General features: G+C 40.1%; 1 protein-coding gene across 2 annotated transcripts; it reads right to left on the bottom strand.

The window, feature by feature from the left end:
- Nucleotides 1-303: 303 nt before the first annotated feature.
- On the bottom strand, nucleotides 304-25419 carry OLFM4 (olfactomedin 4). 2 transcript variants are annotated; one of them, XM_067562776.1, is made up of 6 exons: nucleotides 25329-25419; nucleotides 23432-23520; nucleotides 20435-20587; nucleotides 10459-10671; nucleotides 9513-9666; nucleotides 304-2277 (listed from the first exon to the last, which is right to left on the bottom strand). In XM_067562776.1, exons 1-6 carry the CDS (start codon nucleotides 25402-25404, stop codon nucleotides 1475-1477), a joined length of 1488 nt encoding a protein of 495 aa, XP_067418877.1. In that variant the 5' UTR covers nucleotides 25405-25419; the 3' UTR covers nucleotides 304-1474. The 2 variants fall into 2 exon arrangements, with proteins under 2 accessions (XP_067418877.1, XP_067418876.1); XM_067562775.1 differs by lacking the exon at nucleotides 23432-23520 and having other exon boundaries at nucleotides 25318-25404.
- Between the last annotated feature and the right edge of the window lie 628 nt (nucleotides 25420-26047).

The raw sequence follows: 26047 nt of genomic DNA, 5'->3' as shown, positions 1-26047 counted from the left end.
AAGATGCATCATCGGCCTCAGACCTCTTAAGTAGCATCTCAACTTAGTGGAGAATGTTAATCAAACCAGGGAACATATTTCACTGTGTGGAAATAAAGTCCCTCTTCTAGTTACTGACATATTGATTCACACCTTTGTGTTGTTCCAGGAACCATTTAAAAACTCTGAGACCAAAGAAGTATGATCATTTCTGTTTCCAATATGGTTTGGTCAAGCTGGCTTCTTGCTGCATCCCAAAAGTTTCCCAGCTGTCGCACAATGACTTAAATAACTATAGAATAGGGTTTTGGATTTTTTGTAACACTTTATTAAACCAATATTAATCATCCACATCTACTGATCTGGATTAAAAGAAGACAAATACAGGATTAATACAAGAAAACCAGCAAACCTACATGCATTTTCATAATTGCACAGCTCAATATTTCCAACATGGTTACAGTACAGATATTGGTAAAAAAAAATTATAAGTAGCATTCAAAAAAAAAAAATATGACTGATTTTTGTCCCAACTTTAGTATTCTGTAACTGACAGATCATGTGCCAGATTCACCCCAATGTAAAATAATTCAAGCCAATGGAGTTATACCAGCAATGAGTTTGACTCTCTGTTTTCAGAGTGTTTTTGAAAGATGCTAATGGAGTCCACAGTAAATTGTAGAATGCCAAACTGGCTAAATGGAAGCATGTAGGATGGCTTCTGTTCTATTGCAGCATATGGCATACACCAAGGGACTGACAGGGACTATTAAAGTCGATAGAACTCTTTCCATTGCTTTCAGTGGGCTTTGGATCAGGCCCCCGGGACACAGTGCTAAGAAAATTCAACTATCCAAAAACAGTTCATATCAATAAGTGTTTTTCCTGGACTGCAATTTTTGGAAAATAGGGCATTGGAGCCCTGCCATCCAAAATACATTGTTGGGTTGCAACCATTTCCACAGCTTCAGCTTAACCAATAGGCTGCTCTTTAAAGATCAAGCCCCAGTTCGCCTCTAATTTTAATCTTTTAGTAATGATTTGAGGCCATTGTATAATATGATATTTACGGCCTTCCATACATGGAGTAATGATGATGAAACAGCAGTTCAGTTTCCATGTGTTATTCAAATACAGACCTTCTTCCAAATGCACATCAGTATGTGAGTAATTTCCCTATCACTGTGCATGTTCTGTCCATTAATAAATCATCTATTTCATCTATCTTTATAGCAGAGGCTTTTCTAGTACACCTGTCACCATTGTATCTATACACCAGTTAAAAAGCTAAGAACCCAATCTTGCAACTAGTTATTACCAGACATGGATCTTATTACTGTGAGTACTCCCTTCAATGGTAATAAATGCTCATGGTAATAAATCCTATGTCCAGTATTTACTGTTGGTAGGATTAGACCCCAATTTAACACTAACATTATCCAAAGGGATATAAAATCTGACTTTCTGTGATCTCTAGCTGTTCTGTATATTCATATCAGTGTAAAACAGGTTGAAAAATCAGATTGTATTTAACAAGGTAGCCATCATTGTAAACATACAGGATATGATCTGAGGGATTATAGTTGATACTTTGAATTGTTTCTAACATTTTGTCCATAATTATGCTAATTTTAGCTTCCTGTTCAGTGTTTGTGTCATACATGTAAAATATTTCCTCTTTCTTAGTGTTGACAGGTCTTGTGGCATACAGAACACCACATACGATGAAAGCGTTGGAAATAGATGGCTTATACTGCCTTGTTTGCCAAGTATGTAGCACATCAAGTGTGGTTTCATTGAGTTTGCTAATCACAATGTTACCCGTGCTCTCCTCAGTTGAATAAATTACCCACAATCCACTTTCATCCACAGCAAAGTCCATATCTTGCCAGTTAACCCCAGCATAAGAGAAACGGTTACCATAAACAGCATTGGGCAGAGTTTTCCTCACAGCCACTGTGTTTGTGTTTAAATCAAGCTTGCCCATATCTCTTGAACTATATATATTGAAGTACATGGAATTATTGTAAACTACAGTGCCACTGCCTTCCCCATATGTAATTCTTCTCTCTCTAGCATTTTTGAATAGCAGCAAATCATCATAGGAATCATAAAGTCTGTAATATTCCAAGAGTCTTCCATCTGTGTTCAAAGGTGCAACCCAGAATAAGTCCTTTTGTGGGGTATGAAGAAAGTAATCCCTACCCCAGGCACCATATTTGTAGGGAAATCCTCTCCAATTCAGCTGTACAATATAGGGCTGGCTGATGTTCATAACTCCACCATGACCACAGCTGCCTGTAAGCAAAGAAAAAATGCAGGCTTTTCAAATAGCATGATTAGGAGAGAGGATTTATACTGTGTGCTTTATAAGAATCAGCTTTGTTGCAAGAACAGAAATAAATGCATTGTAAACAATTTGGTTTGCACCATGCAAACAGCACATGGATTTCAGTACTGTAGCTGTTTCAGTCTGACTGAGAAACAGTGGTCAAAGACCCATACCACTAGAAATGGGGCCATATTGAAAAAACAGCCAACAGTCCAGCAACAAACTATAGAGGCCTTAGTTTTCAGTGACAGTATTCACTGGCAGTAAATAAGTGATCAGCTTCTGTTTCAGATAAGTGATCAGTTTTCTGTTTCCAGTGTTCTATGCTTTCCAACCCGATGGGCTGGGAAATCACACAGAAAAGACAATTTCAGAAGCATTTTAGGTCATTTGCTCCGGTAGCGGAGCATAGATCTGGAATATGGGAAACAAGAAAAAGGAACATCTTGTCTCACTATACATCGCTGAGTTTTAGAAGGTGGAGGGAGAATTGGCAGCTCTACTTCTAGAGGCTCATTTCAGATAAGCGTGTTGCTATCAAAATCACCACTTTAAACCAATACTTCACAGTGCCGTCCATTTGAGGCTCTCAAAGCAATTCAGACATTAATGAGCACAGCCTTACAAGTGCTCTGTAAGGTGTAGGTAAATAGCTGCAGTTTACTTGTGAAGTAACTATAAAGTGACCATGCAACCTAGTTCAACAAGGACAGTCCTGGTTTTTCATATGATGTTCCAGGAGCTTCAGGATGACTGAAATATCCTGTTTCTTCATTTCATCAGCCAAAATGTTTGGCTTGTTATAGCTACACAATGTATGATTGAGATGTATTGCTATGCAGAGTAGAAATTGCACTGTTTAATGAGAACAAACAGCCCAGTGGAATAAGCATTCAATGTAATGAACCATGTCTGGAATGAAGACAACTTGAATGAACACAGACATGATCAAAACTATTCTTTTGCTCAAAACAACGGTTGGTCACACTTGTTCAATGTTTCACAATGAACGCAGAACACTAATCTTTGGGAAAAATCTTCGATTCCAAAATCTGAATGTCTATGAATCAGAAGCTGTCCATAGTGACACTAGCACACTTTAAAATAAGTGTCCTTTGGTCTTACTCTTTGCAACCCTAAAAGATGTCTGAATGAACGTGTGCCAGTTTTTTCCTTTAAAAATGTGGTCATCTGAGACACAGATGCTACGTGACCTGCCCAAGGTCACATAACAAGTGAGTAGCAATGCCAAGACTAGAACCAACATTTCCTAACTCAGTCAGGTATTTTAACCACTAGACAATGTTCCTTCTTGGTGGTGAAGTAAATTTTACCAAGATCTGAGTTTCATGTTTCTATTAATTGAACAATCACAGCAACAGCTGATGACATCATAAACGCAGTGCAGAGGTTGCACATGCTCTAGTGGTTGGGGTGTCTTTGACACAAGTCACTTACATTTTATCGTTTGAGTGAATATCATTTGATGACTATTTGCAAGCCTATATTGAAAGAGTTGCTGGCCTTAGTCTATTCCTAACAGAGAGGTGTCCAAAGCAGAAGTAACACCATCACCCCCTTATTAGCACTGAGGACAGAAATAAATAACACAAAGACATAATTATCCTTTCACACCTAAAGCTGGTCCCTCTTATAGAGGGTTGAAGAACACCAGTGGAACAGAACAAGGAAACTCATACTGCTACTGACAGGCCCAGACGAGCAGGTGCCTGTGGTCAGAAACATCTTCTGAGAAGTCCACAACATACGGAGTAATGTGCAGAGGGGGAAGAACTCCTTGTGGCCGGTATGAAGATGCTCTCTCTGGGAAATGATTGGCAGACACTTGCCATTTGGAGAAAACTGGTGCGTACAAATGCAAAACATTTCTTCTTCAGAAATAGAGGGATCAAAGTCATCCCTGGCAGGGATGATTTATCAGCATCCAGATGGAGGGATGCACTGCTTTAGCAGCAAGACAATATCTCCGTGGCCTTTCAGTCTAAGTACTGGTAATGTCTGCAGAATCCAATGTTAATGTGTATTCAACTGTAATTGTAACATTTGTGGCAATCTATGAAATACAGTTTGCAGTGAAATGCACCGCACCGTGTCTCCCTTGCTTTTGTTTTTCCACCTTTCCTAAGATCCACTGTTTCCTTTCTTTTGTTGTATATCTTTTGCCACACTTCCTTCCCTCATCCTGACCCCTGGTGCCAAAGCATATGAAGATCGGGAATTCACTCACTGCCCTATCTGACACTCAGTGTTGGGGGTTTTTTCCCAGGGCTTCATAGGAGCTCTGCTGATGAAAGCTGCAGAGAGGTTGTGCTGAATTGCTGCAGCCCCTGGCCACATAGGTCGTGCCCCTTCTTGGTCAGCACCAGCCATCTGTGGGGCTTGGTTGCCAGAGCAGAGGTTAAAGCCATTCTGTGCCACCGTAACTTCCCCCTGAACAATTTTCTCCTCTGTGGATCCTCTGATAGAAGGAGTTGTAGCCCTGTGTTTTGTTCTTTTACTGAAAAACACTGCCAAAAATGCTCCATTTACGGCAAATCAGCATTCTAGGCTCATATTTAGCAAAGCATTTAAACACGTGCTTTACTAACTGGGAATGGACTGCTGAGACTTGAGACCTCATTTCCAGATATAGCACCCAATGAAGGCACTGTGTGGCCAGGCAGGCTGCAGCTCTGCAAATGGCACTTAGCACGGCTAATAACATGGCCTCAGTACTTGGCGCACACAGTGGTGTTTGGAGGTGCTCATACCTCAGTTAATGCAAGAAAGATAATGCAGACAATGATGCAAAGTGGCTTGCAACCTGCCAACTCTGTAAATCTGTCAGAGCCATTTGCCTTATATCTCTATTGTGTACTGCTACCTCTAGCATTATGGCTTGTTCTTAACTGTCGACATATTGAATCTATTACTGAACTTAACTCACAGCAATCTGATTTCCAAATTAAATGGTTATTTAGTGCTTCTATAAATCTATGATTTGTTCCAAAAAATATCGTTGGTACTGAGGTACTACTAAACTCATATATCCAACCTCGAGTAATTTTTCATGTCATTAAACTGAACCCATTCCAGCTTTATTTCAATAATTCATGCACTGTTTCATAAATAAAAAACAAACGTGTGTTCAGCAGAGAGACCTTTTCTTACAAAAGAAATAATAAATAAATAATAAATTATTATTTCTTCCCTTAAAGAGATCTCTCTGCTGAACACTTGTTTGTTTTTTATTTATGAAAACATGCATGAATTATTAAAATAAAGTTAGGAGCATGTTCAGTTTAATGACATGAGAAGTTGTTTGAGGTTCCATACAGTGAATGTTTGATTTTGATTTTTGAAAACTCTCCCAGAAACAAGTTTAAAAAAAAACAAAACAAAAAAAACCCCTTTGCGGTAGTCAGGGAGGGTTATCTGTCTTCCGCACAGGTTCAGAGGAATTAGTTGTTGTTTATTTAAACTAAACTGGCCTTCCTGTCTGGATCTTGTGGAAGAAAAATACACAAAAGAAACAAAGGGTCATGTCATTTTATAAATATTGGGAGACACTTGAAACAGATCCATATGAATTATTCAGACTTTAACTCCTTTTTTACTGTTAGGCCTCTGATCATTGAAGTCCCAGGTTAATGCCGTGTCTTATCTCTTTTTCAGAGGTGGGCAGCATATTCATGAGGGGGAATAAGGTAGAGGGAACTAAGAAAACACTTACCCTTTATTCCCCCACACAGGCTACCCAGACTTTGGGCGAGGATACACATTGGGAAGTGGCACTGCACGTCTGCTTGCTAACCCACTTCTGAGGAGTGAGCATGGAGAGGGCAGGAAGGTGGGAAGCTGTGGCTCCATAACCCCAGTGTGCCAGTCACCACTGCTAAACTAGTTCATGTCAGCAGTGAATTGGTATCCCCGTGCCCCCCAAAGAACAAGGCAGAAAGGGAAAATGTGGCTTCTTGAACCACAATTTTTCCTGTGTTGCTCCTGGGGCAACACAGCAGTGCGCCACCTCTTACTAAGGGCTGGGATACCATCTAACCCATAAATAGTAAGCTCTCTGGAGAAGGGAATGTATTACATTTTAGTTCCATTTACACCCACATTGATTCCCACTGAATCCACGGGGCACAGGGATCCACGCACATGGATCAGATTGCTGGAGTGGGTCCTGTGTTTGTACAAACACAATAGAAATGTCCAGCACTAAATTAACACATTCACAACTAAGGCATTGACATTTCATGTGATAACTGGTACTACTAAATTGCCCACTACGTTACCCCCTTTCCTTTTTCACTGTAAGAAATACTTGCTCCCAGGCTTGAGAAGAAAGAGGCAGCCTCTCTACACAGCATCACCCTCAATAAATCATTGAAATGCTCTTCAAATGCTTTTTAAACCCTACACTTTCCACTGAACCAATGGGTAAGACTTTCCTAAGGATTAGCTAAGGCCTTTAGAGTGTAGTTCCCCACCCCCGCAATCATCTGATCCAACAAACAAGGGGCTGTTCTTTTTTCCCATCAGAGACAAACTGCACCGGCTGCCTTCAGTGCCTTCCCTGAAGAGGGAAAAAGGGAAAACTTTTACTTTCACCAGTTTCTCTCCCCTTCTAATGGGAAGCTTGAAATAACTGACCTGAAGATGATAGGAGGCAAGTGCTGGTAGGTAACACGTGCAGTAAATGTACAGTGCGGAAAGTGCTCTGCTTTGTGCGAAGGTTTCTCCACACTTTTCCTTATTAGTCTGGTTCACCTCCGATTTGCTAGCCAAATGATTAGGTATATGTGAAAAAGCGGTCTTCTTCCCCAATTGTATTATGAACATATGACTACCTTCTGCTTTAGAATGATTTGGCAAAAAGAAGTCACAAAAATGCATACAAAGGATTAACATTGTTCGAATAATCCTTTTGCCCACTCATTAGTGACTGGGAAGCTTTCCCTTTTTTTGGCTCTGTCTTCACAGATGAGGTCAGCTCCCAGACTGCTGCACTGGGCAGCACAGAATGGGGAGGAGGTGAGCAGCCCTCAGTGCTGAAAGAACAGGTTCAGGACTACTTAGGAAGGCTGGACGTGCACAAGTCCATGGGGCCGGATGCAATGCATCTGAGGGAGTTGGGTGATGTAAGTACAGAGCCATTGGCCATTATCTTTGAAAACTCATGGCAATTGGGAGAGGTCCCAGTTGACTGGAAAAAATGCAAATATAGTGCCCAACTTCAAAAAAAGGAAGAAGGAGGAACTGGGGAATTACAGACTGGTCACCCTCATTTCAGTCCCTGGAAAAATCATGGAGCAGGTTCTCAAGGAATCAATTTTGAGACACTTGGAAGAGAGGAAGGTGATCAGAAACAGACAACATGGATTCACCAAGAGCAAGTCATGGCTGGCCAACCTGATTGCCTTTTATGATGAGATGACTGACCCTGTGGATGTGGGGAAAGTGGTGGACATAATATACCTTGACCTTAGCAAAGTTTTTGATACGGTCTCCCACAGTATTCTTATCAGCAAGTTACAGAAGTATGGGTTGGATCAATGTACTATAAGATGGATAGAAAGCTGGCTAGATCATCGGGCTCAACAGGCTGGATAGATCAACGGCTTGATGACTAGCTGGCAACAAGCAGAGTGCGTGAGGGGTTGGTGCTGGAGCTGGTTTTGTTCAACATCTTAATTAATGATCTGCAGGATGGGGTGGATTGCACCCTCAGCAAGTTTGCAGATGACACTAAGCTGGGGGAGTGGTTGATACCCTGAAGGGTAGGGATCAGAAACAGAAAAACCTAGACCAATCGGAGGATTGGGCCAAAAAAAATCTGATAAAATTCAACAAGGACAAGTGCAGAATCCTTCACTTAGGGTGGAAGAATTCCATGCACTGCTACAGACTGGGGATCGAATATCTATGCAGAAGTTCTACAGAAAAGGACTTGAAAAGGGGGTTACAGTGGAAAAGAAGCTGGATATGAGTCAACAGTGTGCCCTTATTGCCAAGAAGGCTAATGGCATATTGGGCTGCATTAGTAATTGCTTTGCCAGCAGATCGAGGGAAGTGATTCTTCCCCTCTGTTCGGCGCTAGTGAGGCCACATTTGGAGTATTGTATCCAGTTTTGGGCTCCCCACTACAGAAAGGATGTGGACAAACTGGAGAGAGTCCAGAGGAGGGCAACAAAAATGATTAGGGGGCTGGAGCAAATGAATTATGAAGAGAGATTGAAGGAACTAGGCTTGTTTAATCTGTAGAAGAGAAGAATGAGGGGGGGGGTTGATAGCAGCATTTAACTACCTGAAAGGGGGTTCCAGTGAGGATGAAGCTAGGCTGTTCTCAGTGGTAGTAGATGACAGAACAAGCAGCAATGGTCTCAAGTTGCAGTGGGGGAGGTCTAGGTTGGATATTAGGAAAACTTTTTCACTATGAGGGTGATGGAGCACTGGAATAGGTTACCTAGGGAGGTGATGGAATCTCCATCCTTAGAGATTTTTAAGGTGCAGCTTGATAAAGCCTAGGCTGGGATGATTTAGTTGGGATTGGTCCAATTTTGAACAAGGGGTTGGATTAGAAGACCTCCTGATGTCCATTTCAACCCTAATTTTCTATGATTCTATGATTAGGGAAAGTTATCAATTGCTATAGAATTTCATATAAAAAAACCAAACCTGAGTGACATCATGGCTCCATTAAAGTCTGAGTTCAATGGGACTAGGATTTCACCCTAAATTTCTAGCATTTATGGCTCAGAAGAAATTTCTGCATGTAAATTTTTTTATAAATTATGCAATGTTGTCTTCTTAGTTTGCATACAAACAGGTCCAGTGCTGCTGCTCAAAGTTCCCAAGCAGCAGTATAGTGAAACTGATAAGATACAGATCACTTTCACAGATTCCATAATCAGAGCTAGTCAGTATATTTTCCCACAAAAAAAGAGAGTTTGGAAGAAGGGGAAAACACCATTTTTCATACTTTTGTATTGTTTTCCAACTTTTTCCAGTTGAAAAACAATAAGAATATGTGAAAATGTTTATTTCCTGCCCTCACCTTTAATACCAGCCTGTTGCTGAAAGGTTAGTAGGTGTCTGGCAAGTTTTCCAAGACCTGTGCATTATTGTCATTTTATTTAACTCAATCTTCTTCCTACTTTTCACATCCCTTTCATGTGGTATTTAGAAAAATGCTTACCTGGTGGGAAATAGGGAGGTATAGTGGTTTGATTTCTATCCTTTTCACATTCCTGCAATCGATTCTGCAGAGCCACAATTTCTCGACGGATTGCAAGAATATTGGTTTTGTCCAGTGATTCCAGATCATTAACCATGAGAGTCAGATTCCTGATCTAGAAGAATAAAAATTCACAAAAATTTATTTCACAAATGTTTTAGATTGGATTTATCGTGTCACAAAAGGTGCTGCACAACAAGTTTTAGGAAACGTTCCCGAGAATATGTTTTAGCAGAGCATCAGGTATTACGCTGATGTGTATAACCACAAGAAAATGTTTGTAATTTTGACACGCAATCATAAACCATAATGCTAAAGATCACCCAAAAATGTCCAGTAAGGCTTACTCGGTTATTATCTGTTACCTAAAAATGATTTCAGCCTTGCAAAAGTGTCTTTAAAATTTACCAGCCAAGAAAAATAATCTACTAACACATTCATTTAATGTTGAAGAGGACAATGAAGAAACTAATGATATTTTACTTACCATCAAAAGAAATTGATTTATTAAATATTGGGAAAGTATGTGTCTTTCCCAGTTCCTGATTTTATATTGATCGGGCCACTACTCTAATAAATTATGTTTTTAATTATTTTTGTTAAGGCACAGAAGCTTTCAGGCATGGGTGTCCATAAATTAATATTTATCATAATAATTTAAACAGCATATTTATTGAATATAGCATCCAAGAACTTCAGCTTTCAGGCACACAAATGATAAAAATTGCCAATTTTTGCCATATCTGAAGAAGAAACATGCTAACATGCTTAAGGCCAAGCTTTGCTTTAATTTACACTGCTTTAAATCCTGAGTAATTCCACTAAGAATAGTAGAGACATTCCAGATTTCACTGGTGTAACAGAGAACTGTAGGGTTCTGAATGGCTGAATAACTCTCATACTGTACCTCCACGTATAGTTGCTCAACAATCACATTGCTTCCACCAAGTGTGACTTTCAGCTCAGTGACCAGTCTCTCCATTTCCCTGATTTCCAGTTTCAGTAGCTGGAAGTCCAACTCAGTGTAAGAAACACTGGTCATCTCCATGTGTTCCACCTTGATAGTTAGGTTTCGGATTTTCTGTTCATATATTTCAATTGCTTTGGTATATTGGCTGACCTTTAAAAAAAAAAAAAGCAGCACATTTTTAAGTTCAGTTTAGCAAATAAAACAGATACATTTGATGTCTTTATTACACACGTATTTATAACTATGTCAAATTCTGCCCATGTTTACATCTGTGCAATCCCACTGGGATTCAATGTGTATTACTGAAGGCAGAATTTCATTCATAATCTTCACTTTTTTTATTCCTCACTGTAAAATGGGCAACTAACCACCTTGTTAGCAACCCCTCATGGCCAGAAGTCACCTAGCAGCACCCTGCCTCTCTTTCCCTCTCAGGGGCCCCATATACTGACTTCACACACTTTTTCTGTGATCAAAGTACCCCTCTTTGGGGTCTGGGTTTACTCACAAAACATAAACTCAAAATAAAACAGAGTCCCAAATTAAAGTCCTATAATCAAAGGTTTTTCTTCCTATTCCCAAGCCTCCCTGTCTGGAGACCTTTTGCTCTCTTTCCCCTGCTTTCTCGGGGTCTCCGCTGCCTTAGCAGGCTACTGCCGGCGCTTCCTAGCTGGAGTCTTGGGCTATGTCTACACTGCCTTGCTGTTCGGACTAGAGGTCATGAATAGCAGAGCACACCAAAGTGCTGCTCTGTAACTCCTCTGTGTGGATGCCTGGGGCATGAACTAAATTAAAGGTTCCTTCTTCATATTAACATAGTCCTGTTTGAAGAGGATTACATTAAGACAAAGTAGGAACTTTTTGGGTTGCACCTGCAGCATCCACATGAGTGAGTTACAGTGCAGCACGGTGGTGCACACTGATATTCACATCCCTGTAGTCCAAACTGCTGGACAGTGTGGATAAACCTTTTGAGTCACAAATCCCAGGACTCTGCCGGAACCTCCTCATTCCCAGTAGTCTTTGTTCTCCCTGAGCTTTCCCCTCAGTACACCTTCCAGCTGCTCTTTATAGGGGAATCACCTGATCCATGTCAGATATGTCTCTTTCAGTAATCAGGGTTGGCTAGCCCCACGACCTCCAGCCTGTACAGGGCTAGCCACCTGCTTACACTCACTAATATTCCCTTTAGGAGTTAACTTTTTTCCAGGATTATAAAGAATTTCAGGGGTCAGATTCTACCAGGAAACCTGCAGTGATTATTTCAGAGAAGTGATGCACATGAAGAATTATGGGGTATGTTCTGCACAGCTGTAGGCTGCCAGTTGACAGACCCAGTCTCTCAGGGCTCCCGCTACCGTGTTAAAATAACAATGCTAAAAATAGCCCCTCCCTAGGCCTCAGAGCCTGAGCTCCAGCCTGACCCGCAACACCTACACCACTATTTTTAGCACCATGGTATGAGCCAAAGTCTGTTAACCTGGGCTCAGAGACTCACTGCTGCAACCTGCCACTTGTGCACATGTGCTCTCTGGGGCTGAAAATGTAACAAAAGATCCATCAGTTTCTCCAAGAAGACTTTCCATTGACTTCAGTGGGCACTGATCAGACCTCCATATTCCAAAGAGTATCCAACCTTTTCTGCATTAGAACTAATTGAGTCCCCCAAAAAAGAGTTATTTTAGCACAGTGCACTATTACAAATCTGATTCATCCATCCTGAAACTGATTTAAATGAAAGCCAGTTGAGGAGAAAGAGTTATTTCAGCCTTTAGGTAGAATAACTGTTGCACAACAGCTCTTCATATGCAGAACCACTAAACAGATGGCTGGATAAATATACTTTCGCACAGGTATCTGCTAATGTAAAGGTCATGGTGCAAACACTGTGAAGAAGAATGTCAAAGACAAAGATTTGGAGCATTCTCTGAAAAATTTGATTTCCATACAAATGGAACAGTTTGGGAAAGATATAATCCTCTCCTAATATGTTCCATATGACTTAACACTGTACCTATTTTTCCTTAATGGCATTCCAAAAGGTAAGAAGCATTCTCAGCAGAAATAAACAGAGTTATGTTGTTGTGTCAAATTAGCAACTCTGTAGTTATGGACTCAGATGGCATTTCCATGATTAGCCCCAATTTTCAGGTGCTTATCACTCCTCTAAAAATTACCTTCTGGACTGAAACTGCTCATGCATATTCTCAGACCTAAAATGAATTTCTTGGATTAAAAATCAATTTGGTCACTTTTGCATTATCTTAACATGAATTAAGAGTGTTTTGCACCAGTCACAAATGTTTGTTCAGATCAATGACTTTTTAAAAATTTGATATGGTTGCAGTTCCAGAGGGGTAGCCGTGTTAGTCTGTTTTCAGCAAAACTACAAGAGTTCTGTGGCACCTTAAAGACTAATACATTTATTTGGGCATAAGCTTTCATGGGCAGAAACCCACTTCGTCGACTATGGATACAGTTTTTCATTAAGACAAGACCTGTGCTGCTCTACTGTCCTGGTGACATCTCCATCAGATTCTCGACCAGGGCTTTGTAACAACCACAGACAAGATTTCCCCCAAATAATTCTTTCCCCGCTATCCACTGAACCTCAATACATGCTGGGGCAGGTCTTTGGGAGTTTAGTCAATGGTACATCGATACTCATGCCTGGCAGATACGATCGACTAAGCACATAATAATGTGTCTCGCTTCTGAATCTCAGTGACTTAGTTTAAGGAGATGAGCCAAAGATAAGATGACCCTCTTTTCAAAGTTATAATTTTTTGTGCAACTGTGACTCAACTACTTTTTGAGTCTGAGGGAAGCCATTAAACATAGACTCACTGAAATGTAGGAATGGAAAGGATCTCGATAGATCATCTAGTCCAATCCCCTGCACTGAGGTGGGACTAAGTATTAGCTAGACCATCCCTGACAGGTGTTTGTCTAACACGTTCTTTAAAACCTCCTGTGAAGAAGATTCCACAACCTCCCTACGTCATTTGTTCCAGTGCTTAACTACGCTTATAGTTAGGAAGTTTTTCCTAACGTCTAACCTTAAATTTTCCATGCTGCAATTTAAGCCCATCGCTTCTTGTCCTGTCCTCAGAGGTTAAGGAGAACAATTTATCACCTTCTTTTTTTTAACAACCTTTTAAGTACTTGAAGACTGTTCTCACCTCCTCCCTCAGTCTCCTCTTCTCCTGACTAAACAAACCCAATTTTTTCAATCTTTCCTCATAGATCATATTTTCTAGACCTTTAATGGTTTTTTTTACTCTTCTTTGATCTTTCTGCAATTTGTCCACATCTTTCCCAAAGTGTGGCCCAGAACTGGACACAATATTCCAGCTAAGGCCTTATCAGTGCTGAGTAGAATGAAAGAATTATTTCTTGTATCTTTCTTACAATACTCCTGCTGATACATCCCAGCATGATGTTTGCTTTTTTTTTAACAATATTACATTGTTCACTCATATTTCATTTGTGATGCCTTATAACTCCCAGATCCTTTTCTGCAGTATGCCTTCCTAGGCAGTCATATCCATTTTCTATTTATGCAATTAATTATTCCTTCCTAACTGTAAGATTTCAGACCATTTCTCCAGTTTGTCAAGATCATTCTGAATTCTAATCCTGTCCTCCAAAGCACTTGCAACCCCTCCCAGCTTGATATTGTCAACAAATTTTATAAGTGTACTCTCTATGCCATTATCCAAATGATTTAGGAAGATATTCAATAAAACCAGATCCAGGACAGATCCCTACAGGACCTCATTCAATATGCCCTTCCAGCTCAATTGTGAACCATTGATAACTTCTCTCTGAATACACTTTTCCAACCAGTTGTGCACCTACTTGACCTAGTTTCCACTTTTGTATGACTCTTTTCTGAGTTTCAGGTCTCTGAAGATCTCCTGGTTAAGTCAGGTCTCTTATCATACTTTTATCTTTCCAATGCATTGGAGCCATTTGCTCTTGTGCCCTTAATAATGTCTCTTTAAAAAACTAACAACTCTCCTGAACTCTTTTTCTCCTTTAAACTGGCTTCCCGTAAGATCTTACCTACCAATTCTCTGAGTTTGCTAAGTCTGCCTTCTTGAAGTCCATTGTCTTTATTTTGCTGTTTTCCCTCCGTAACGCCATATGTACACAGAAAATATGATATGAGCCAAATTTGGCCCTCAGATAATACCATGGAAGCCCATGCACTTCACTGTGCACATACCTTATGGCAGAATTCATCCCAAGTGACTAAGGATGATCATTATTAAAATGTCAGTCCTGACGCTGAATTAATGCGGGGTTTTTTGCACTGACAATTCATATTTATTTGGCATGATCTTTTAAACCTGATGACTTTTAGTGTGAAGGAAAAAGAGGACAGTTTTGTCTTAGTTTCTTTTGTGCAAAAGAGAGAACACTACAGAGTAGCAATTGTTTTTCCAAAAGTGTGTGCAACATGGCATGCATGTCAGTAAAGTGAAAAAAGTGACCTTCACAGCCTTTGCTGCTGTGATACCCAGCATGGTCATACCACATGCTGGGTTTGTGATACCCAGGCCAGGTCATACCACAAGTTAGAAATGCCATGTCACAGCCAAAAAGCAGGTGTGAGTCATGTATTTCACATCACTGACATGGATGCAATACATCAAAAATGATGCAATCCTATTGATTGTTTTGGACCATAACATCTTGAATGAGAGTAATACATTATTTGAGAGAGGATCCTGCATAGAAATGACATGCTTTTTTGGATTTTTGTGATAATTATGTCATCTCCGGAGATTATCCATTATAAACCAATCTGATCTTTCAACACAAACATACATTGGCCCAATCCTGAACTGGTGTAAATTGGCATCACTTCATAGATTCCAATGGATCTACACTGATTTAGACCAATTGAGGATCTGGCACTCAGATGTTAGTCTTAGACCTGTGTAAATTCAAGATAAGGAATAGTCAAATGTATTGTATTTGGCAATCAAGACTAATAGTGTGTGTTTAAATTTATCTCCATACATGGAGTTAACTGCCTGGACATTGACCATAGGTTTGTCTAAAATCCCTTACCTCCACCCCAACATGTAACAGTGCATAGAGCAAGACAGATCCATGTTATTGGAAGAGAAGTTTTAGATGGATTCTGACAGCCTTTCTAATCACAGAAATCCACTGAGAGCTGGGAGATTTCCCCAATAATCTTCTCTGTGGGGAAGATGTTTAAAGGTTGGGGTGTAAACTGTGTTTGCAAAATTTGCACATGATCTTACCGCATGCATAAAAATGTGTTTGCATTTGCAAACTGGTTGTGTGCAATTATCTATATCGCAGGCACTAATGTTCCAAAATGTGGGTATCTATCCAGATGCTAATAATATTAAAATGCTTTAAAAAAAAGTTTTAAAAGAAAAGCTAGATGCCAAAATAGGCCAAATATGCAACCCGCTGAAGTCAGTGGCCTACCTTCATTAGTAAGGGCTACTCTCATAAGTAAGAGATTCAGGACTGAGCCCAGGAGTTTTGATTTTCTCAGTTGTATTGATCTGTTTTTTTCAATTTGGTCAAAATGCAGAGGGACAGCACAAGGCATAGGCACTACTTAAGCCCCGTGGAGTGTGTAACAAGGCCCAGGTGTGCAATCTGCCTTCTGTTTTTTCCCAGTTGGCCAGCCAGGTCATCTGGGACAATGCCCCCATGATGACTGCTCTACTGCTTGGCAGTTAGACCCATTTTGCCTTAATAGCTTGCAATCACTGATCTTGTATCTATACATGTATCTACTTGTGGGGGACTGTGTTGAAACCAACTGCTCCCCTCTAACAGACCAACACACCACCTCAGAAATCTATGCATAAACCACATTTTGGGGTATAGATCAATATTCATTGCACACCCGCACATTAATCACAGAGATCTTCAATGGGGTTTGAGCAGTGCATAGGCCTTGTGCAGACCTTCTGCAGAGGGGTGAATTTCGCCCTTAAAGAAATATAAAATTCAGCTATTTTAGGTATGTGTAAAAAAAACTCCTATCTAGTTTTTCCTGCTCTGCAAGCATTGTGACACTAAGGGCCTGGAAAGGACAGGGAGAAAATCTGTAATGCTCATTTGTTGTGTCAGTTACCTGAAACTGGTATTTATCAAGACGAGTTTCTCGGCATGCAAACAGACACTCCTCCAAAAGGCAGGCAAAGGGTGGGAGTGGAGGAATGAGGAAGCAGAAGGAAGGCATACAATGAAAAAGGATGGAGAGGGGGGGAAAGGAGGATAGAAATGACATGAGCAAGCAATTCTGAGAAGTTGCATGTGCAAGTGCTTTGGCCACAGGCAAGTCTGACCTCCATGATCACATGAGCATGACACCTGCATGTCATATAACACGGCCTAAAATCAAAAGGAATATTTCCAGCACAATAATCTGTTTTAGTTTTCATCTCTGTTGGGCAGTTGTGTTTTCTCTTCTTATTTTTATTGCACAAGCATGTTCTGGGCATTCTGGTCAAAGCACTGGAAGGCACGTTCTCCCCTTGAGTTCAAGTTGCTATTCTTCTTCTTCCAATGAGGTGCACAAAGAGAACTGTTGGGGAAAAGAGCTAATTCCTGCATTATTCTAACTGGTTAATTTTTTCATAGTCATAATTACACAGCCAAAGTTCCAAGTTACAGATGAAAAAATTAGTCCACTATTTTCAGCCTACAGTTTTTACTGATTTAAAATATCAGAGCATCTCTACATCTGTGAAAGTTTGGAAGTGTTTGGAGCTCAAAGTTTTGGTTCAGACCCCTCTATCAGTTCTTCTAGGATGAACTGAGAGATGCAACTCTTTTGATTTCATTGTTTCATTTTGTTCGTAAGTATTTTCAGGAAACAAGCAGAACACTGTGTTACACACTGAGGGGTACCTTTACAACTAGAAAGGTGAGAAACTCATCTGAAAGAGAGCTTGAGAAATACATTTACATGAGACAAGTACAAAGTTTCAAGCACCTTCTGCCCCATCCATACATTTAAATTTACTTCAACTCAGAGATGAACAGGTTAATGCCTGGTATCTTTCTTCTTTTTATAGCCAAACAATATAATTACTAACTATGAAATTGGAACACACACCCGCCCCCAGTTAGACAAAAACACGGTTTGTTTGTTTTCATTTCTGACCTGATGTGGGATCACATTGGAGGATCTCTCACACTATATCTACCTTGATGCATTGTAACACTGTTCAGTTGATCAGACTCAACATGATAAAGTGCAGTGAAGCTTGGATTAGGTCAAGGTTTTTTTCGGTATCTACATCTGGAGTTGAAAAGTGAGGGCCAGCTCCTGAACTGGTATACACTGACATAGCACCACGGACTGCAAGAAAACTTCATCAGCTGAGGATCTGGCCACTAGAGCTGAGCTCCTTTTTTCTTTTCTTTTTTTTAACAGAAAACTGCAACAGGACTGCAAAAAATCAACCAACTCCTGCCATCTGTACTCAGTCCTTACTCAGTCTAAACTCCCATTGCAGAGTTTCACTTCAATAGGAGATTGGCTTCTGGAGCCCATATGGCTAGCTTGTCTTTATTATATTCACTGCTTTCCATTATACTGGGCAGTAATGCAAGAAACCTACAGACCTATATACTGTAAGACATTAGCTTCAGCAAGTTAGCGTAAGGTTTGAGGCCTATGAACCTTGAACAGATAAACTTTAAACCAGTGGCATAGCTATGGGCCATGGCCCACCCAGGCCCACCCACTCTGAAAGCAGGCCCACCCAATCAGATTTTAAGCAATTCATCCCACATTTTTATCAGCCTCTGTTTCACTTGTGACATCAGGCTTGTGCCGACCCGGGTCAACCAGAGTCCCTGACAAAAAATCAGTTCTGGCTACGCCTCTGTTTTAAACAGATAAATGGCCCAACAGAAAACCCCAAGTATTGGGAATCTGAAAATAGTGTTTAAGAAGAATTTCTAACCACAGGTATATGATCCAACCACAAGAATGTCATGACAATGAACTGACATACATAACAGGTATATGAATTACAGCCACAGATACTTAACCACAAGAAGCCCATGGTAATGAATTGACATATATGATAATAAATTGAGATTACGGATACACTAACCTATAGAAGAGGGAGTCTACATAATTAGAAGGGTAAGGAAATAGAAATAAGGAAAAGGGGAAAATCCTCTACTGAATATGCATCAAACATAGTGGCGTATCATATTATAAAATTACGTCCCAGCCTAGGGGCAGTAGGAGAAGGAGATGTAGTCCCATCCGGGGGCCAAAATAATGGCCACTGGTGATGAGGGGGAAGATGAGGAGGAGGAGTAAGATATTGGGGAACATTTCAGGTAGTTCTACAAGGGATAGTGTGAGTATATGGATGTGCAGATGTAAATTCTATAATATCTCTATCTACCTTATTGAACTGGGGTGTTTGTGACTGTGGTAAATGTATTAATAAACTTTTTGTAAATATAAATGAGTTCCTTTAGTGTAAGTGTTGTAACTGTGCACATCGGGGTTTCCAACTATATAATATCAGGCCTAATCTTGGGACGAACCTCTCAACTCTCAAAGTAATAACTGGGGATTCTTAAGTAATCAATATAATCTATAGATCAGGCTACACTTCAGTCGGGTCTCATTTCAGTCCTCCTGGATTCAGAAGGGCCTTGCAGAATTAGTCCAAGTTTCAGATAGGAATTATAGCCCTGATCCTGTCCTACTGCAAGCAATTTAAGTTTTGCCACTGACCCCAATGGGAGCACTATGGGGCCCTTGAATACCTCATGTTTTCATGGATCATTAATGTCAAGTTCCACATTCCTCCTAAAGTGATCAGGTAACTCTTGTTCTGAGAGGCACTGAGATTTCTGTCAAATTGCCCTTCATATCTCTACTGACAACTGAATGTGTCTCATCGTTAGCTCTATTTATTTCAGAGCAAATTATTTTAACTGAAAAGACGTTCTATAGGATTCTCCCCCCATTGTTGTGTTTTTTATGGATAACTTCTTATCTGTTCTTGATTATACTAGCAGAGTTATGAATATTTATGCTTAGAATTTATAATTTACTGCTGTGCCTTTTCTGCTGATTAATTCAAGGACACTTCATTTCTTCAGATGTCTGGCTCCTGGAGAAGTCAAACATTTTCTCTTGGACACTTAATTTTAACTCTGAATATTTATCTGCCAGCAACAATCAAATGTACATTCTCCTTCTCTCAAGAAACCACTGTAGTCCCCTAGTTTCGCCTGATTTTTGCAAGGAAAATTAGATCTGAATCCTTGTAACAAACAAGCAAAGTAACATAAGGGTTAGGAGTTTGTCTTTAACTAGAATGCATAATTTAGGAGTCATTGCTAGAACATCAGATGTTGGCAGAGAAAATATTAGATTTTTTTTAAACTGTTAAGGGAATGGAGGGGGTCAGAGTGTGGATTTTTGCCCATGTCAGGGCTGAACTGACATTTGCTCTCTTTTCCCTCATTCCCTCCCATTAGATAGTTACATGCAAGTAATAACACAGGAAGCAGCAGGAATCCTGGCTTCCTCTATGGCTGTATATAGCAACTACAGGCCAATCAGACTGTTCCATGGTTCATAAAGACTAGTATAGCTCTTCCTCCATCCCTCCAAGAACTTCATGTGTCTATACGCCCAGGAATGAAGCCTGAGGATACTTGAAACTCATGTTATTACAAGGCCCTGCTTGCATGCTAGAGAACTAAATATTTTATATTGAATCACCCTTTTCCTTGAGATTTTTACATGCCCCTCATTGCACCTGCTTGAAAGTCAGGCTCCACAAAGTGCTGACTGCTGGATTCTTTCATATCAACTAAAAATAGGACTGGTAGGCTTTTAAAAAGAAAAAACAAAAATCCTTACTTTAGAAAGTTCTCTCTCAAATTTCTCAGAAAGCACTTGGGCTGTGATTTCCAGCATCTCGACCTTCTTCACAGGAAACGTGGTGTCTGGCAGGTACACTGAGCATTGGCACACTCCATGATTATTCAAAGTGCCGGTCACATTGGCAAATGGCTGTAAAAACAAATTTGTTTCAGAAAGCAAATAAAAAATTGTCAATATTCTATATCCTACTAGGAATCAACTGGTAAAGACCAACAATAGTCCCCAAGAAGGGGGAAAGTTGAGCTGTAATAATTAATAATAATAATACTAACCCTGTTTCGGTAGAATGCATTTATCTATTATTATTATTACATTTCTTCAAATGAACTCAAAGTATTTTCCAATATTAATTAATCAAGCTTCACCACCCTCCTATACAGGTAGTTAAATACTATTATAACCATTTCACCACTGGCAAAACTGAAGTACAGGACAGCAAAGTGATTTTTTTAAAGAAAAGATAATGAGTCAATGGCAGAGCAGGAAGAATATTAAATCTCATAGGGAGTCATTCCATTGCTTTTAATGGGCTTTGCATCAGGTCCAATTAGCGCTTTTTGTCAATTAATTTCAAAACATGTTACAAAGTTTTGTTTGGATTTTATTGATGGAAGAATCCACAAAGATTGATCTATTCTCATGGAAAATTTTGATTTTGACTACACCCTATTTTCCTCACTGGGCATATGTTTCATTTGATATTTTTCAGCCAGCCCTGGTGAGCAGGTTCTATATTCAGCCACATGCACATGAGAGCTGAAGATTTAAAAACTCACCCCAACCTGCAGTAGCTGCAGATTATGTGGAGTAATAGCCATGCATCTCAGCTCCCTCCAGCATTGCCCAGAGTTATTAACAAGTTTATTTTTAATTGGGACAGCAAGAGTTAAAAAACAATAAAATAATTGCTGTTGAATATCACTTTTATGAATAGTTTTATACCAGGACTAAATTTACCCACTTCTAATAAAGTGAGATAAACAAGCTTCTGTTCCACACTTTATTAATTAACGCAGTCCCTAAATTTGGGCTTCTTAATGCTTCAATCCCTTTCGAAAATGAAATTGAGACACATAAATTGGTTAGACATTGCAACACTGAGTGCAGCAATGCTTAAATAGCTTTTAAAAATCTGGGTTTAGGTCACTATTAAAAATGGGCCTTGGTCTCCTAAATAATTTAGGTGCTTTTGAAAATGTCACCCTCAGGCTTCCCACATTATTGGGTTTGCATTCTGCTTGGCAGAAACGGTGAAAAAAGGAGCATAGAGGAAAACAGCCAATGAACAGACAAACATGGTTATTGTCCTTACCTTTTATAAGGCCCCTGTTTGTGCTAGTCTCCTACTTTCTGTGTGGAGGAGGCATTTTTCTATCCCTGATACATATCACACATTGCCCTTTAGCTATGTTTATTTAATAAATTAAATAACTTTTAAAAGTGGATTTAAACCACCAAAAAACCCACCAAACTTAAATGGATGGATTCAATTACTTTTAAAAAATTATTATTTGTACGGTAATAGTGTCTAGTCACCCTCACTGAGGGTGAGGAGTCATTTTGCTAGAAGATGTACATACACATAGTAAGAGACAGATCCTGCCTTAAAGAGTTTAAAGTCTAAATAGATAAGATAGACAAAAGGTGGAAGAAAAAATTATTGTTATCCCTGTTTTACCAACGAGGAGCGAGGTTGAAATCCTGGCCCAAGTGAAGGCAATGGGAGTTTTGCCACTGTCTTCAAAGGGAGCCAGCTTTTTACCCAGAAAGATTAAGTAATTTGGCTAAGATCACACATGAAATTTGTGGCAAGGGCAAGAATTCTATCTTAGGTACTTATATGGCCCTACTTCTATGCCATCTGAGCACCTCAGAAGCTTTAATGTATTTGTCTCACAACACCTCTGTGAGGTAGGGAAGTACTACTATGGGGAATTGAGGCTCAGAGAAGCTAAATTACTTGCCTGAGGTCACACAAGAAGTCTGTGGCAGAGCAGTGAACCGAATCCAGCTCTGCCAAGTCTCAGGACAATGCCTCAACCACTGGAACATCCCAAATTCCCTGAATCTTGGGCTAATGGTTTAACCACAAGAACATCCTTCCCTCTGCCCTTCCCCCCCAAAAGGGGTATCAATATCATGAGTCATTTAACCCTTGTAAGAACCAAGAAAAAGCTTAGCAGGGATTCAGAGAGGCAGACTTCAGTAGGACTATTCAGCATGAACAGTGGTTGCAAATTTCAAGGCCTTTGCACATTAATATCACATGAAGTGTAGAGCTTCCTCAGACTTAATATGATGTTGACAGAATTATTTCATTTCTTCCATTGATATTATTGTATGTTGCGTTCATGATATTGATGAAACCATAAGCATTTTAATTATTATTAAGATCTTCCTGGGTTCACTGCTTCTTTGATCACAGTAAAATGTCAATAGGATTATTAATTTTAGTCATAACATCTTTCCAAGTCCTACATAAAAATATGCTGGAGCTCAGCTCTTTTTGGTTGGTTGTTCTGTGTATTTTTAAAAGCTAAATAGGCTTCATTTAGTATTTAACAGACAGCAAACTGTCACAGAACTTGACTAAAAATTTCTGTAGGTAAAATTAAACCATGTATTACATAAAGGTATCTGAGTCTAAAGGAACATTATTCAGCCTGGTCCAAATCTTTTTTAGTTTAATGAAGTAAATGAGAGCTGCTGGGTGCTGAGCACTTCTGAAAATCAGGCTATTTATTTGGGTGACTAAATACGGATTTAGGAGCCTAAATTTAGAAAATCAATTTTGAAAATCCTGGGGTCAAGTTTCAGCTTAATTTAGCCAAGGATACAAAGTTATGTAAGAGCCAGTTTTAGACGTCTGACACCTGCTTTCCAGTCCTGCACTTAATATACTAGCTCACATATCTTTCTTATCTTAGCGATGATGTTTATTATCTTTCCAAAAACAGTAAACAATAGTTATACCTCTGGCATGAACTGAGGTCTGTTGGGTGTGCCCTGAGGTTGAATCAGATTTTCCGTCAGTGTAGGAAGAGAGGTAGGCAGATTTTCCATCAGTGTAGAAAGAGTGGTAGGCTGGAAAGGAAACAAAAACACCCGTTACAATGCAACTCACTACATGTCCTACCCCTATTTAAATCATGACCCCTGCTCCTGCTCCCAACAGCAAAACAGCATTCCACATTCCTCAGTATTCTGAAGCACTTTGATTTTGTTAAGTGAGCCATCTCCAGCAGCTCTAACACTGACTGGTACTTCTGACTGACTGCTGAGACAGGTAAAGTTTCTTCTGGTACAATATTCTTTCGTGGAGCCTTCTTCCTTTCAAAAAAAGCTGCATGTGATCAGTGAAGGGCCAACAATGTCCAAAGCAACGTGCATATACCCTCTCACTGCCATTTTATGGAATAAGGTGTCAGGTCCTACCCCTCCACAGTGCTGGCAAGATTGGATTTCACTCTTGAATCTTAACATGCATTCTTGGGAGTCTACGGTAATCAAGGCCCTGTGTACTGTGCACAAAACACCATGCATCAGGGACGCAGTGCACCAATTTACGCCGCCAAGCTCCACCGAATGGGAACTGCGGCAATTTTCACTGCTCACAAAACCATTTGATAAACTGTGCATCAGATGGCAGGATTAAACTAAAGGAGGGTAGGGCAGGAAGGGGCTTGCACGGCCACCCAAGAGCGGAGTGCCACTGCTACAGGCTGAGGAGCTCCGCGTGGCAGGTGCTATCCCCAGCAGCACAACTTCAAAGCCACACTGAAGCAGAACTCCATTCTTACAGAGCACTGGAGTTTTAACCAGTTTCCCCTGAAGACCTCCCCACTACTCCATCCAAGAGCTCGTTCAGCTCCTCATGCCGCTGCCTCCCCATCACCTGCTCCCTCACTCCCCCAGCCAGTCAGCCAGTCCCACTCCTAAGGAGCCCCTAAAACAGCCAGCTGGAAAGCTCAGGAACTGGAAGATGGCAGGAAAAGGGCCATTTGTTTAAATGGATTCAGAGAAAAGGTTTTTTTGTGCCAGCTTGTCAAAAAGATAACGTATACAGCCATTTGTCTGGGCCCCTGATCGTTTTGTACAGGGGGAGCTGATAGTGATTAACAGCCAAGTTGCAACGAGCATCATAAATTTTACAGAATGTCTGCACAAATTATGGTTTACTCAGTTATGAGCATAATGAGGAGAAATTTCTGACATACTAAATTCCCCCGTGCTCAGCTTATCATTATATATTTACACTTCAGCCTTGTTTTTTACTGCCAGGAATTACCACTGCTTAATGATGCTGCAGTGAAAAACATTCTCTCTCCTTCGATGCTGAGTTCACTACCTCAGTCCACAGCAAGGCCTACTAGACCAAGAGATTGCATTAATAGTATCACCTAGAACTCAGATAGTACATTATGTTATCAAAGTGCAGGGCAAATGAACCTGACACACTCAGATCTAGATCCAGATCTTAAACACTCCAAAAGGGTGGCATTTGCATCTGTGGTTTTGGATTCAGCTCATCTCAAGAACAAATCATAGCTAATTAATTACAATCTGCATTTTGTGTTTAAACTTTATTCAGATTCTCAATGGGAGTTGCATTCATCTAACCAAAGGAAGAATTTGGCTCTGTGTTTTTAAAACATTGTAATTTGTTTTCAGATTTAAAATTCAGACCCAGCGCATTCATTAAAAGTGATATTTTACACTTATTACATACAGAGAGCCCACAAAACAAGTGGAAACCTGAAAACTTGCCTAAAAATAATTTTAAAAGATTTTCATCGAAACCAAATAGCGGAACGAAAAAGAATACATTAGAGCTGCGAAAATCATAATACTCATCTTACCACACTTGAGAGTGTAGTGCTGGTTGCATTCAGAGCAATGGCATTTTGTAGAAAGACCAGTAGCGCAGCCAAGTTTGAGCACTTCATCTTCTCAGCAAACAGATATGATAGAGAAAGGACAGTGGGAGCCCTTTTATAGTGTGCTCTGGGAAATCCCCCATTAGGGGTTTTGGGCTTAGAAAGAGGAACTTGCATAATATTTCTTGACACTTCCCACAAAGGTGACATGCGGGAGTACAAGTTACGCAGGGAGAATGACTGAACAACTCTGAACAACAAATATCGTAAGTTTTTCATTGTCTGCTATCAAATATTAACCGCCCTGCCCTTTTATAGCACAAAGCCCTTCCTCATTCCCTGTATATAATCTTGTTCTCTGAGAGCTGCAAAGGATTAAGTAAACAATGGACAAATCACTTAATTTGATAGGACTGTACTCTTGGGCGGGGGGGGGGGGCAGAGGGGGGAATAACTGCTTCTTTTTACAGGACTTTCATCAATATTTTTATTGTCAATCCTTTCAGGAACACATGGACAACATGGGCCATATCATCTTCCTAACCCTGCTTCTAATCTCAGTGTCAAAAGATCATCTCTCCTTTCCTCTGAGTCTAAGCCCATGGCTACCTTTTAACATTAACATAGTGCACCTGGGGCTCCACAAGTCTGGACTAAAGACCAAGCATTGGGAGGAGGAGGATGAGCTGAAGAACAGCCACAGCAAACCTAC

The sequence above is a fragment of the Emydura macquarii genome, unplaced genomic scaffold (assembly GCF_026122565.2).
Source record: "Emydura macquarii macquarii isolate MOO-44397 ecotype Brisbane River unplaced genomic scaffold, CSIRO-AGI_Emac_v2 contig_2473, whole genome shotgun sequence".
NCBI lineage: Eukaryota > Metazoa > Chordata > Testudines > Chelidae > Emydura > Emydura macquarii.
The sequence above is the reverse complement of the archived record's forward strand: the minus strand, read 5'-3'. Positions and strand labels throughout refer to the sequence as shown.